A 13,353-nucleotide genomic window follows, 5' to 3' on the forward strand; every position below is an offset into this window, starting at 1 on the left:
AACATAAAGACTGACATTTTTTTATTGTACGGACAATTTTGAGCAAGAAAATAAACAAAGGTATTTCCTATAATTTCATACTACTGCAATAAGATCTAAAGGATATTAAAGTTTTATTTACCTGAACGACTCGCTACTCCATTGGCCTTTTCACTATCCTCCACTTGGCATTTCTTTTTAGCAATCTTGTGCAGAATAGACGCCTTCTCTCGAAATTTACCTGCAAAGAGGAAACGAAAAGAAAAAAAACACAACACTGGTCAAATTCGGACCGAAGCGCTGCGTACCGTAGCATCCACAAAGCCTTTCGGCCTCGTCCCAGTCAGCGCTCCTTCGTTGTCACCTTCGACCCCAGATGGGTCGCGTTTCAAAAGCACAGAACAAACAGGGAGGCGGCTTTACACAAAACTGCAGTTGCAACAACACATAGTCAATATGACATAGCATATCATATACTGATGATCCTGCAATGTCCTGGTCCTTGGCGGAGGCGAAGCAGAGAGAATCTCTTGTGAAAAGATCTGCCTTCTGGAGCTCAGATTAAATCCTGGTCTTGTTCAGTTCTCATTTCAGATCAAAAAGTCACAAGAGATGCCAGAGGCTAGCAGGGAACTTAAAAGCAAACAAAAGTTCGGGACGGCATTTCACAAATCACAAATTTAAAGATTCGAGAGGCTGTGTTCAAATTTTTAATCCAGGAAGCAACTAATTTGATCATTATCACAGCCCATCTCTTACTCCAAGGCAAAAAAATTATCATAACTATAAATATAGAGAATTTGAACAGATGTTTCTAAAACTGCTGGTACGTATTAGTTTGTAGATAACATTAATTGATTCCGTGAAACCATTTTGTAATGATGTGATGCAGTGGACTGGATTGAAACCTTGACCTTGTGGCTCATATAATTTGTGTGCATTCTTGATATTGTAAATAATGGCTCATCCATAGCAATTTTAATCACTAGCAATAACTGGCTGCTGGCTTGAGGAGCACTAGAGTTTTGATAAAATCCCTACAGCCTGAAATCCCCCCAAAAGCCCACAAATATAGCCTAGAAACAAGGAGAAATACGATTCCAGCACCAAGTTGTGCAGATTCCAGGTCAGAGTTCAGCAGTAGTAGCTGCTCTCAGTATTTTTTTTAAACCAGCCTGTAATATAAGAGATTTTATCCTATGCAGCACGTACTTTCTGTGCGAGCCCTCCTGCGCATCATTAATCGTTGTGCTGTCATGCATCCGTGCTTAATTTAACTGTGCGTGTCAATCTTTGCCATTTCTCCTGCCTCATCCAAATCACCCGGCTGCAATCAATGCAAAAGATTTTTTCTGTTTCATTTTACAAATGCATGGCTGATTCGTCAGTGCTTGACACAGTGATGCGTCAATACGAATACTCCGCCCAGCCATGTGAACGCTGTCTGTGACCTTCTGGCAAAATCATTAACCACCCCAAGTCACTGTCGGCCGCCTTCATGCCTCCTCTGTCTCACTCTACATTTCTCTATCACCTCAGATTTTCTCACTCATTCGTCTTTGGCAAACACCATCTTTCTCTCACTTTGTCTTTTTGTTGTTTGGCAACGCTCAGCCCCTCCCTGCCCTTTTTTTTTCTCAACACACATGCACACAAATACACACACATACACTGCCGACTTTCACAAGACAGAATCACACATTCCACTGTCTTGACAACACTCACCTTAGGCGGTCATTGTCAGTTAGTTGTCTTAGCGAGTGTGTGTTTGTGCGTGTTTATTCATGGATAAGTGGGTGTTTATTTATGGATAGGTGAGTGTGAGATCATCATCTGGTTACTTGAGCATAAAAATGACAGGGTTGGGCTTTCTGCTGTAGGTATGCAAAAGAAATGCTAAAAAAAAAAAAACCCACTGGCGTCATGTTTCAGATCTAACTTTGAACATACTTTGATAAAGACCTGTGAAAGCAAAGAGCCGTTACTACAGAAGCTGCAAGAAGAAGGAAGTTTACAATTTTAGATACATAATCCACAGAATCTGAGATCACCTCAGCAAGTTAACTTTAGCAGGAATCTAGCTATTTATTTCTCTCAGTTATGACTGGTATTGTAACAAATTATAAAGAAACTTCTTTAGGTGTTCTGATTATTTATTTTTTTGTTTTAACAAATGTGCAAATGAAAGCAATTAAGTGCATCAGATAATTGGTTAATTATTCGAATGAGCAATCGGTTACCATATACTGTTGTGTCTTTTGTTGTCTGATGACATCACACCATTTCTTTTGCCTTTCCACTCCTTGAAGTATGTTGCATGTACTAGTAGAAGGCTTTCAATCCTCAGGCTGTGTCAGTGTGCATGTTAAGCTCAGTTAGTGATATGGCAAAGGTGGCAGGATTTATCTTGTGGGAAGATGTGTTTTAATTAGTGTCATGGTTATAATTTTCAGATATTGAAAAAGCACCTCCACGCCTCAGTCACACAGGCGTAGAGACCAGTCAGTGACCCCGTGGCAACCTCTGGTCACTTCAGCAAATGTGTATTCCCCAAGTTGCTGGTAAGCGGTTGTTGGAGGCTGGTGGCTTTCGCCACTCAAAAACAGGGAGCTGAAAACAAAAAAACCTTCTCATGATTGGCTTGGTCAGAATCAGACTGGCGCAGTCCCTCACAGTTTGTGTGGAAGACGTTGACTTGTCTGCAAAAACTTGACATTTACTCTCAAAGCTGCAAATAAACGAAAAATGAAAAACATTCACCTTCAAAGTAAAAGCTTTGCCTTAAAACGTCAACCACCAACAATTTCAAAAGGTGACTTTGCATCACATTTTTCAGTTTCACTACAGCTTAGCAAGTAGTTTGCAAGTATCTGCAGGCAGTTTGGCATCTTCCATGGAAACTTCTTCTCACCCTGGAAACCTACTAGCAACCAAAGCAATCACAAAGACGTTTTTGGTGTAGCATAGCAAATCTCTTTGCAATCAGTTTCACACCATCGACTTCCAGCAACCACTCACCAGCTGGTTGTGGAATACACACTTTTTTCTAGTGACTGGTGGTTACCAGAGTTTCACTTAAGATCTCTAGACCTGCTCCAATGTGGTTTTGTGAATCGATTTCATAGGAAATACATAATTTTCCCTTGCAACTAGTGGATGCCACAAGGTTGTTGAAAGGTCTCTAGGCCTGAGTGATTGAGGTCTAAGCTCAACTAGTTACAAAGGTGGCGAGGTGATGTTGAGGAGGAGGAATATGCAAGTGCTACAGCTCTGAAGCGCAAAGATTTTAGTTCGGGGGAAAGCTGTGATGAGGAAAATTAACAAGCTTGTTGTCACCATGAACTCACCATGAGGTAAAGTTAGCATACTCAGAGGTTAAACTGGACAACATAACCAGCTTACTCGAGATTACTATAAAGTTAAATCTGGCAAGATAAAAATACTATAACACATTAATTTCCTCAGCAGCTAACATTGTAACGCAACACATTACCCTTTAATGACAGTGATATTCAAAACTAATAAATTGCTTTTAAAAGTAAAGCTACCAAATGCAGTTTATGACAATTTTTTGCCATTTTCACCTTATTTATTGTTATTTGGAAACAGAGCTTTTACTTAATATGGTTACATTTTTTGATTTTTTTATGCAAATTTTAAAAATGTGTTTTTCTGTCACTTTTAGCATAAAAGCACAAATATCAAAAATAACACTCCACCCAAATTATAAATATGTGATTGCTATGTATAGGAAATGTATGTATGTATTGCTATTTTAAAGGAATTAAAAAAAAAAACCAAAAAAAAAAACCCACAAAGTTAATGTTTAGTTAAATTCTTTAACTTAAAAAATATTTAACACTGCTTAAAAAAAAAGACCAGTTTGTGAAGTGTGGGTTAAGAAACGTTGTCATTTCTGCCTGTTACACAACCACTGGGTGGATTAGTCACTCCAGTTTACCAAATTCAGAAACGTTGCTTCTGGTTCAAGTGTAACCTCGAAGTAAGTGCTGGGGAATGGATGATGTGCTGTATTGCTCAGAGACGCAGATGGGTAACAGGGAAAAACAAGCAAAGAGGAGAAAATGTTAAAAAGACCTTGTGTGTTTTCTGAATGCAATATTGGCTGTGTATGTGTGTGTGTAGTAGTTAAACCAGCCTGCATTATGCATGTCTTAATTTACACAACGTCAAACAAAAGAAGCAAATTTAGAAATTTTCGGAAAATACCTAATAAATAAAATGTCATAATAACACTACACACAGTAACACACAATATGTATGTACATATTCGTAGGGGAAAAAATATAAAAATATGCCAAAAACCAAAAATGGGAACAAAAAGTACAATAAAAAAATGGCATGGCTACTATGATTTGCACTTATGCCAGTGAAATCTCAGCGAGATTATCAACTTAAAGCAAAATTATGCAAACTGTGTATCACAGGCAAAAAAAAAATGGGGCCGGATGTGTTGCTTTGTGATGAAGATGATATAAAAACAAGAGGGATGACAGAAGCTGTCTCAAAGAATCAAGTAATGAAAACTTTCAGGCTTACCTTCCTCAGTCATTGAGTGATAATATTTTAGTTTCCCATAAGTCCCAAGCTCTACAACATCACAGCAAAAGACAAGGGTAAGGCAACAAACACACAGAGAAAAGGAAAAGAGTGAACATGACAGAACAAGACAGATCTGCTGGTTCTACGTACATCACATTCTGTACAGAGAGTCACACAAGAAGCACAAGAAGTCACATACAGAGAGACAAAATCTCCCCAAGTCATCACTGAATAAGTGCAAAGACAAAGCAAGGACTCAACTGCAAATACAAAACATCAAGAGTCTTTCAGTAACTCAGTCTGATAAAGAGCCTGCCAACGGTAAAGGGAGGGGGAAGGGGCAATCAGTAGACCACCATTAAAAAAAATGATCAGAGGTTCATAAAAAGATATATTGAAAACAAACAGAAGAGGACAGTCAGAAGAGAATATACTGGGTCAACATGCAACAAAATGATGAGTCCTCCTCTCCTCTGCGCACAAGCTTTTTCAGGGGCTTGATGATTCGGCATTTTATTCCCACAATGAAACCCGAACAATTAATTTGATTCCCTTACTGCTGCAGTTCTTCCATGCTACAGTAAATAGACAGTCAGCACATCGGCATGATGAATTAGCTGGGAATTCAAACCTGCAGCAACAGCTGAACGTGAAGCAGCTGAGCAGAGGACACCGGACCGCAGACTTCTGCCTCCCACGCTGTTTCAACAATAAATGGCCAATGAAGCGATGATTCGCTTTAAATAGAATAGTAAGTTTATGTTACATTAACTAGATAAACTAACTTAACTACACACAGAAAAAAGAATCACTTATAAATATATTCACTTCTGACCAGAATTAACAATACAGGTCCAGAAGTCAGCACACATTACTGAGATTTATGGAATCCATCCATCCATTTAGCCACTTTCTTAACTGCTTGTCCAATTCAGGGACACGGGGCCACTGAAGCTTATCCTGACTGACTTTAAGATTCATATTTTTTTAATTCATGAGCCATTATTTTCCAGAAGCTCTCTCTGCATGGGGGTTTGTCTTTCTGCGCCACATGCAAATTCAGAAAAAGTAACACCAACCAATTAACACCAAGCAAGACCAATTTGTCCTTAGTCTCTGCTCTTCTTTAGAAACTTTTGATTTTGGCAGCATGCTTTGGATTGTGTTCCTCTTCTGCCTGGCTTCAAGAATATGAGAGTCATCCTATGAGGTAATCTGGCATATCCACAGACATTCATGGTGGCATTGATAAATGTCATTCCTTATCACTTTTTGCACTCATGCAGCCAAGTATCATCACACGCTCACCTCCATGCTTCACTACTGGGGGCATGCATTCACCGTTAGCGGTCCTGGCACCCCAAGCGTGCCGAAGTCCATCTAAGCTGAACTCGTTTATCTTGCTTTCATCTTACCGAAGCATGTCTTCCCGATATTCAACAGGCTTCTTCTTTTAAGGATATTTATCAAAGTTCGATCTCATAGTTTTCTGCCAAAAAACTAAGTATTGTTAATCAGCAGTGGCCTTCTGATTGTGTAAGCTTTCACAGAAACTCTGATTTCCAGCAAACTCAGAATTCCTTTGCCAGATATGAAGCAATTGCCTTGATCTTCAGAGCTAGACTGTTCAAGTGCTGTACTGTCCTTGGAGTGTTTTTTTTTTAGAAAGAAAGCCATTGAGAATCTGATTGGTGGTACTAAGGCTCCCTCTATATCCCTTGATTACTGCTGCTGCGCTTCTACTTATTTTTAGCAATGCACTGATCTTCCTATATACTTTTACATCTTCATGAAATCTCACAACCAGACTTTTAAATTCCCCTTCCTTGTTTGTTCTACCCATGTATATCAACTGGTGTTTTAACCTATATGTCAGGGGTGTAAAATGTTAAATAAAGCCATTCACAGTATTTGCTTTTGATTGCTCATAAGAAGAAATATTCTAGATCTTTACATTTTTATCCACCATGCAAAACATATTGGTCTGGTTCCAAATTCATTCTATGTACTATACTGATATTACCCCCAAACATGCAGTTGCAAAAAACTATGCTCAGCACCAACAAAAATAAAGAGTCCTGCAGCACATGGCCACCACAAGGTCTGATATTCACATCGTGGAGCCAGTCTGGGATTACATAAAGACTGGGAAGCACATGAAACAGCCTGAATATTGAACCATCACAAAAAACTACCTCGAAAAGAAGTCAGCAAGTGTGAGCAACTATTTTCAACTAAAGAGAACATGGCATGTTCTACTAACTATAGCAAGTTTAACCAAACACTGGCAACAAAGTAGAATAACATGTACCTTTTTATTAAAGCTATTCTTGGAAGTCTTTCTGTTTGCTGATGTAAAATCCACTCTCCTGTTTCAAACAGCCATTAGACTGAATCATCACGGCGGCTAATCTCGTTGACGAAGAACCAAGAAGCTGTTTCGAACACTATTTTTTATACAGTACAAACAATGGGCTTGGAACAAGACGAAAAACTTCATTTGAAACACTACCATTAAACCACATGTCATTTACAAATAATTTAAATGTTTTAAATCACTTTGTCCTTTTATGCCTCAATTATTGTGCTGCAGTGTTTTTGTCTGACCTTTATCTGACCTCTTTATCTGATTCAGCTGACAGTACTAAGTTGATATTTTTGACCTTCCTAAATAAGTTAATATAAACCTTTTGGTTAACCCTAACTTTGCAAGTATTGATTTGTAGTTTTTGCCATGTAGTAGGCATCAGTACAATAAGCACTTTATATGTTCCCACCCACATGCCTACATCGTTCACACTAATATCCGACAGTGGGCGACCACTCTGCTAGCGTGTGAGAGGATTATGGTGAAAATCTCATGCCAAATGTGAGACTTGGCAGCCATGAAAACACAATCTAATGAGATGAAATCACATTTCATTGCAAAATGTCTTGCTCATATGCGGCGCTACTTGACAAGCGTCTCAATCCCATATCATCATATTATTTTTGGTTTGAAGTGCACTACCACTCTACGTCCAGTCTCTACAAAGCTGCCCTGAGGGCAATTATCCCCAGACACAATCACTGCCTGCACGGTCCACCCGCTGTAACTCCATAGAGAGAGCGAGGCTTGTTGTTGTTGTTTACCAAGGGACCTCTTGTCCTTGTGGTGTGACCTCTAAACCTCTGGTGAGCCATGCGTGAGAGTGTGTGCGCAAGTCCGCTCTGTCTGCTGGGGGTTGGAGTGTCAGGGAAATTCACAGCCTGTGCAAAAGCAAAAAGGCTTTTAGCATTGATTCTTTCACCCACCCAGTGCAGGGTGGATCAGAGGGCATGGGAGGGGGTGTGACATATGCATAGTATTTGATTGCGTTTGAACAGAGGCCGGTAACTACTTGGTTACAGTTTTTATGCTAAGCTAAATTACATTAACTTTATGTCTATGGCTCCTACGGCACCAGCAAGAAATCAAGTCAAACTATCTATCAGGGCTGTCAAACATAAGGCTTGGCGGCCATAATCGGCCCGCCAAAGACTCCAAACTGGCCTACTGGAAAATATGAAGAAGAGAACAGATTTTCCTCCCATAGCTTTTCATACAATACCAAAGTACCTGAGTAATAGCTAAACATTCAAATGACAGGAAACATTTTTCACTACAACTATAGAAATATATCATTTTTACAGTGGGTCCACAATAAAAAATAAATAAACAAACCAAAAAATAACAGGACATTTTCTGATAATTAACAAAAACTTAGCTAAGAGAATTTTTTGTGTAATTTTATACATTTATTTCCTCCATTTACTCCAGCAGCATTTCTCTATTATGTAGAAAAAGTGAGATGTGCCGTTGAAATTGCACTTCTGTTTTTTACCTGACGCCATCTCAGGGATTCAATGTGTAGTTAAACTTCTTTACACTGACAGAAAGGGGGTTTCACTCGTCTAGCCGGCGTCAGGTCTAAGTGGGCTGTATGTGGCCCACAATGTAAAATGAGTTTCACATTCCTGCAGGATATGAAACAATATCTCTTCTGATTCTATTCTACAGTAAATATGCTAACATGTCATCTTATATTTCAGCTTATTTTCCTTTGCTATGTATGTTTTATGAACATTGTTAAGTTGATACAAAAAAAATATCTAATCCAAAATGTCAATAGACTATATCTGCATACGTGGAAAATATATTTCCGTTGCCCAAGGGGTGGTAGGTCAGTGACAGTGAGTGCATTATTGAACCATGTAATCGATGGAGCTCTGGGTCACGGCACAGACAGTACTGCTGGCGGGCAAGGCAGCTATGTGGGGAAAACTGGAAATGCTTGCTGGAAGAATGGATTAACCCTCATGCTAAATGGCTGTTTTAATAATAACTGCACTGAAAATTCAGACCCTCGTGTAATTTAAGGGGTGTTTTCTGTAGTTCGGTACAAACACACATGTGGACCTAATTTGCTGCCCTTTGCTAATTTTCTTCTATACCAACATCTAAAACTTTAAAGAAAACAACCCCTTTGGTCTCACTAGTTTACTGAAAAAACAGGCTATCTGCTGAAATTATTGTTTTTTAGTTGACCCAAATTTAGTGAGTTTGTCTGTTATTTGCTCAGCCTATGCAAAACTTCCCATCTACCTCAGGAAACAAGATTACTGAGGTCAACTGCAGCTATGGAAAAGCACAGACTCAGTACCACAGTTCAGATCTCAGAGTGATACATTTTACTGAAGCACGCAGCCTGAATTCTGAGTACTGTTTTGGGAAACTTGTTTCAGCAGTCTGTTGAGGGTTCAGACAGTAGAGTTAGAGCCACTCTTCCCTTCTCCCGCCCATTCTCTCTGAGTAGTTCAATATTTGATGCCACTCCTAAGTGATATTGTTTGTAGCTCCACACTGATGGGAAAAAAAAGATGCTGGTCCTTGTGCCCAGAACTAAGTGTACCAGACTAATACAATGTTCCCTGCAATGAAAAACATGCACGTTCTAAGGTCTATTATTAAACTGTAGGAGATTCACCTCAACAACATCAAGAAAGCTGCTGTTTTTTTAAGCTAAATTTAAATGCCGATAGTTTTTCGTCCACAGCTAATTGTAAAAGGTTGTACAAGGAAACACTTTCAGTTCACTGGTTAATTGCTCCATCTAGCTCAACCAGAATTCTGACCACGGGGATGTAAAAAGGGCTGAGAAATCAGCTGACAACATTTCACCATCTTCCAGATAGGCCGTTTCATGACCTAAGCAAAAGGCTGACACATTTAGTCTCTTTCCCACAGCAAATTCTTTCTGCCTAAATATCTGCTTAGCCTCACAGACCTAGAGTGACATACAATGTTGACAGGAAACCCCAAAACACTTATTTTGGGCCTCAACGTGTCTCACAAAGAACAGCACTTATAAAGCTAAAAATCACAAAGGAGTTCATAAGAGGAGAGAGAGGATTAGGGACGATGGGGAAAACAATGTAGAAATGGTAACAGAGGGTTTCCAGGGAAAAAGCATCCACAGGAGAGAATGAGATATCTGAAGAAGAGAGTCTGCAGGGATGGTACGGTACAGAATTGACATACAGCACATCGGCGCTTAGGAAATGTATACATAAGGGACACACTGGGCACAAGAGTTGCCTCCAGGCTGTTGGAATGAGAACAAACATATTTTTTTGGAGTAGGGGGAGATACAGAAATTAGAGGAGTAACTCACCAGAGTCAGCAAATTCTGAAGGGACAGTAAACGAAAGAGAAATAAGAAGACAGAAACAGAGACAAGATAAATCCAGGTGATATTTAGTCCAATAGCGAACATTTAATCATTAATAGGTATTTCCAAGATGAGAAAGGGTTGTGTTAAATTAAATGTCATTAGCTCTTCATTCATGGTATTAAATTAACTCAAGAAAACTTATTTTGGATGTCTTTGCAGAGAGTTAGATGAGAAGGTAGGTACTACTCCTCTGTTTTTAGGCTAAGCATTAAAAAGGGACAGAAGGAAGGAGATGCTAGCTTAGCTCATGTAGCACGTAGCATGTAGCATTTAGCTCATGTAGCATAGCTAAAAAAAAAAACACTGTTACTGTTATCCTATGTGTAGCTGTGTCCTGTTAATAACAAATAAATATGAGTGCAGTTATTCTCATCTAACTCTGGGCAACAAAGTAAATAATCATATCCCCATGATATGACAGAAACATATACATTACCACACATAGATTTAAAATCTTAGGTTTTACATGTTTAGATATAAAATGCACTTTGCCATGATAGCATACGCTGAAGAAACAACACAGATAGATTATATTCAAACTACTGCAGGCCATTTAAATTTTTGTGGTCACTACAGACAAAACAGAGCAGAAGAAAGGAAGCTCTAACCTAATCCTAACTTGTCTTCCCTTGAAAATATGATTTATATCATATTGTTGCTGTTATTTGCTTTTTGTCCCCATAATGTGTAAAAACACTTCAGTCCCCACAATGTTTGCAATACAAGGACCACACACACACACACACACACGGACACACACATCTAACAAACTCTAAATCACTAAAACTCTAATAACCAAAAGCTAACCAGCTCTCAGTACTAGCACAAGAGCCTTTCAGCACTGAAGCCTGAACAACTTATTTTGAGAAATGCGAATGAAAAATGTATGGAAGGAGCTCTGCCAGCTCCCCACGTCCCTGCTGAGCTACACTTAATGCCTAAGAGCACACAAGGACACACAGCACAAGCCTCCAACTAAAATGGATGCACCTGTTCGTCTTTCTCTATGCCGTAAGCTCACCCAGTAAACGCTCCTTTGCATTAATGATGCCAGTAAATGTTTATAGAACACATTTGCTCATCTCCCAATAGGGTCTGTCTTGATTGGGCCTTCGCAGTCCTGCAGCCAATGAAGTTGTTAAGCGTTCAAGGAAATGAGGCCTCTGATAAGTGCTTTTTCAGATGTACTTAAGTCTGTACTTATCACGGGTACATGTCCATTGGAGTACGAGGAAAACTTTCCGATGTGCTACATGGAAATTTCAAAATAATACATGCAAATCATCGGAAGCCCAACGTGTTGCTTTTGTTCTTGACAATAATGAATTCATTGATTGTGTCATGTCACACTGTAGCTGTTGTTTCAGCGAATTAATTTCCAGCCGTTAATTTGCCAGAAGACCTCATCAATCAAATTTGGTATGTCCTGCCATCTCGGCTGCTTTCACACTAAAGTAGGTTTGACCATTTTAAAACCTTTTTTTTTGGCAAATAGGAACTTATTTTGGACACAAATAAATAATCAGTTAAAACAAGGAGAAAACAAAGAATTGAGCTCATATCTTGCACGCATAACTTAGCTTAACTTAGTGAATACTATTATCAGATGCCTTGGAAAAGACACTAAGAGGACCCAACTGGGTGGATTATGTGTAACTTGTACATATATACATGCATGCATACACAACAGTGGTCTTACAGACTTGCACTCAGGCTGTGATTTACCATTAATCACTACGATGGGATGATGAATACACTCAGAGACAGGACGCCTTGGATTCAGTGTACGACAGCGATTTGATGCATGTTAATGGGCACTTTAAGGCTTATTAATCTTTCCTGAGCTGACTCATTCCAAGCTTGGCTTTCAAGCAAAGTAAAGTCATTTCAGAGAAAGCTGAAATGCCTCTGGACTACAGAGCAGCCAATTGCTAATGCAGTCCTATCAATCCAGAAGGAAAATATTTATTCTGGTTTTGTGCTAACACACATTGCTCTAGGACCTATGCGATATTTTGCTGTGTATTGACAGTGATGCTTTTTTTCAGCCAAACAAACCAAACTGAATGTAAACTTTCATGAAAACCAAAAAGGTGGAAGAAAAAGATGAGGAAAACTGACATTGGCTAGTAAGATGGATTCAGCATTTAACATTAATATTCATTTTTAAGGATTAGGATTTGTCAGCCTCCTCAAACCCCTGCTCCCTGTTTGCTTTTCATAAACATTTTTCATTTTTCCTTCATCAAGTTCAGGATGGGTTGAGAATGACACCGCCTCACCCAGCATATTAACATATTCATCCCCTGTGCCGAGCACTGACGCTGACGCCTTTTTTAAACGTTTTTCTTAGCTAAGCTAATGGACTTGGATTAAAGGAGAACGGTGTTTCACCTCAGCCCCGAGTGCACTTTGTCTTACATGGACCGTTTTTAAAAAAAAAAAAAAATGTACAAACAACACAGGGACTGTACAAGTACTTTTCAATGTTAACAGTGGAGCGTCTGTGTTTAAAGAAGTACGTGGGGAGCTTGTGAATAGATAAAAGCCAACATTTTCATCATAACACTCTGTTATGTTATTCATTGGTTAAGAAAATGTGAGCTCAACAGCACTCTTCCTGTGGAAGGAATTACATGTTTTTAGTTAATCCACTTCTGACACGTCTCAAAATACAATTTTAAGAGTTAAAGACGAGAATGAAGACAAGATCCAGGCTCGGTCACTCTGGAAATACATAATGTTGGACAGTTAAAAAAAAAAGAATATCTGTGCTGTATGTCTTTTGTGTTAAAAACTTGCTTTTGTGTGCAGTTTACCTTCACTTAAAGGGTCCAACGTGTGGATCATCAGCTGGAAAATGCTGTTCCGCATCAAGCTGTTGTGCAGCGAGGCAGAACTACCTCCCCTTTGAAGGCGAGGCCGCGCCTGTGAGGGGAGAAAAGCGTCAGTCAAATATTCTGCTACTGCTGGGGATGGGAATCTTTCAGTATCCAGTAAATGTCCTTAATGCGAGCACTCCTCTAAAGCCATTTCTAATCCAAGAGTATTGAGCTAA

General features: G+C 39.2%; 1 protein-coding gene across 6 annotated transcripts in view; it reads right to left on the reverse strand.

Moving 5' to 3' along the window:
- LOC134624919 (sodium/potassium/calcium exchanger 2-like) overlaps positions 1-13,353 on the reverse strand; it is a 45,930-nt gene that overhangs the window by 10,991 nt on the left and 21,586 nt on the right. For 3 of the 6 annotated variants that reach the window (XM_063470109.1, XM_063470108.1, XM_063470110.1), the window contains 4 exons: positions 13,115-13,223; positions 10,236-10,250; positions 4,540-4,590; positions 122-220 (listed from right to left, as the gene is read on the reverse strand). In XM_063470109.1, the coding sequence (XP_063326179.1) occupies positions 122-220; positions 4,540-4,590; positions 10,236-10,250; positions 13,115-13,223 (274 nt within the window). The remainder of the gene's footprint in view (positions 1-121; positions 221-4,539; positions 4,591-10,235; positions 10,251-13,114; positions 13,224-13,353) is intronic. The other 3 variants (XM_063470114.1, XM_063470112.1, XM_063470111.1) reach the window with 2 other exon arrangements.

The sequence above is a fragment of the Pelmatolapia mariae genome, linkage group LG3_W (assembly GCF_036321145.2).
Source record: "Pelmatolapia mariae isolate MD_Pm_ZW linkage group LG3_W, Pm_UMD_F_2, whole genome shotgun sequence".
NCBI lineage: Eukaryota > Metazoa > Chordata > Actinopteri > Cichliformes > Cichlidae > Pelmatolapia > Pelmatolapia mariae.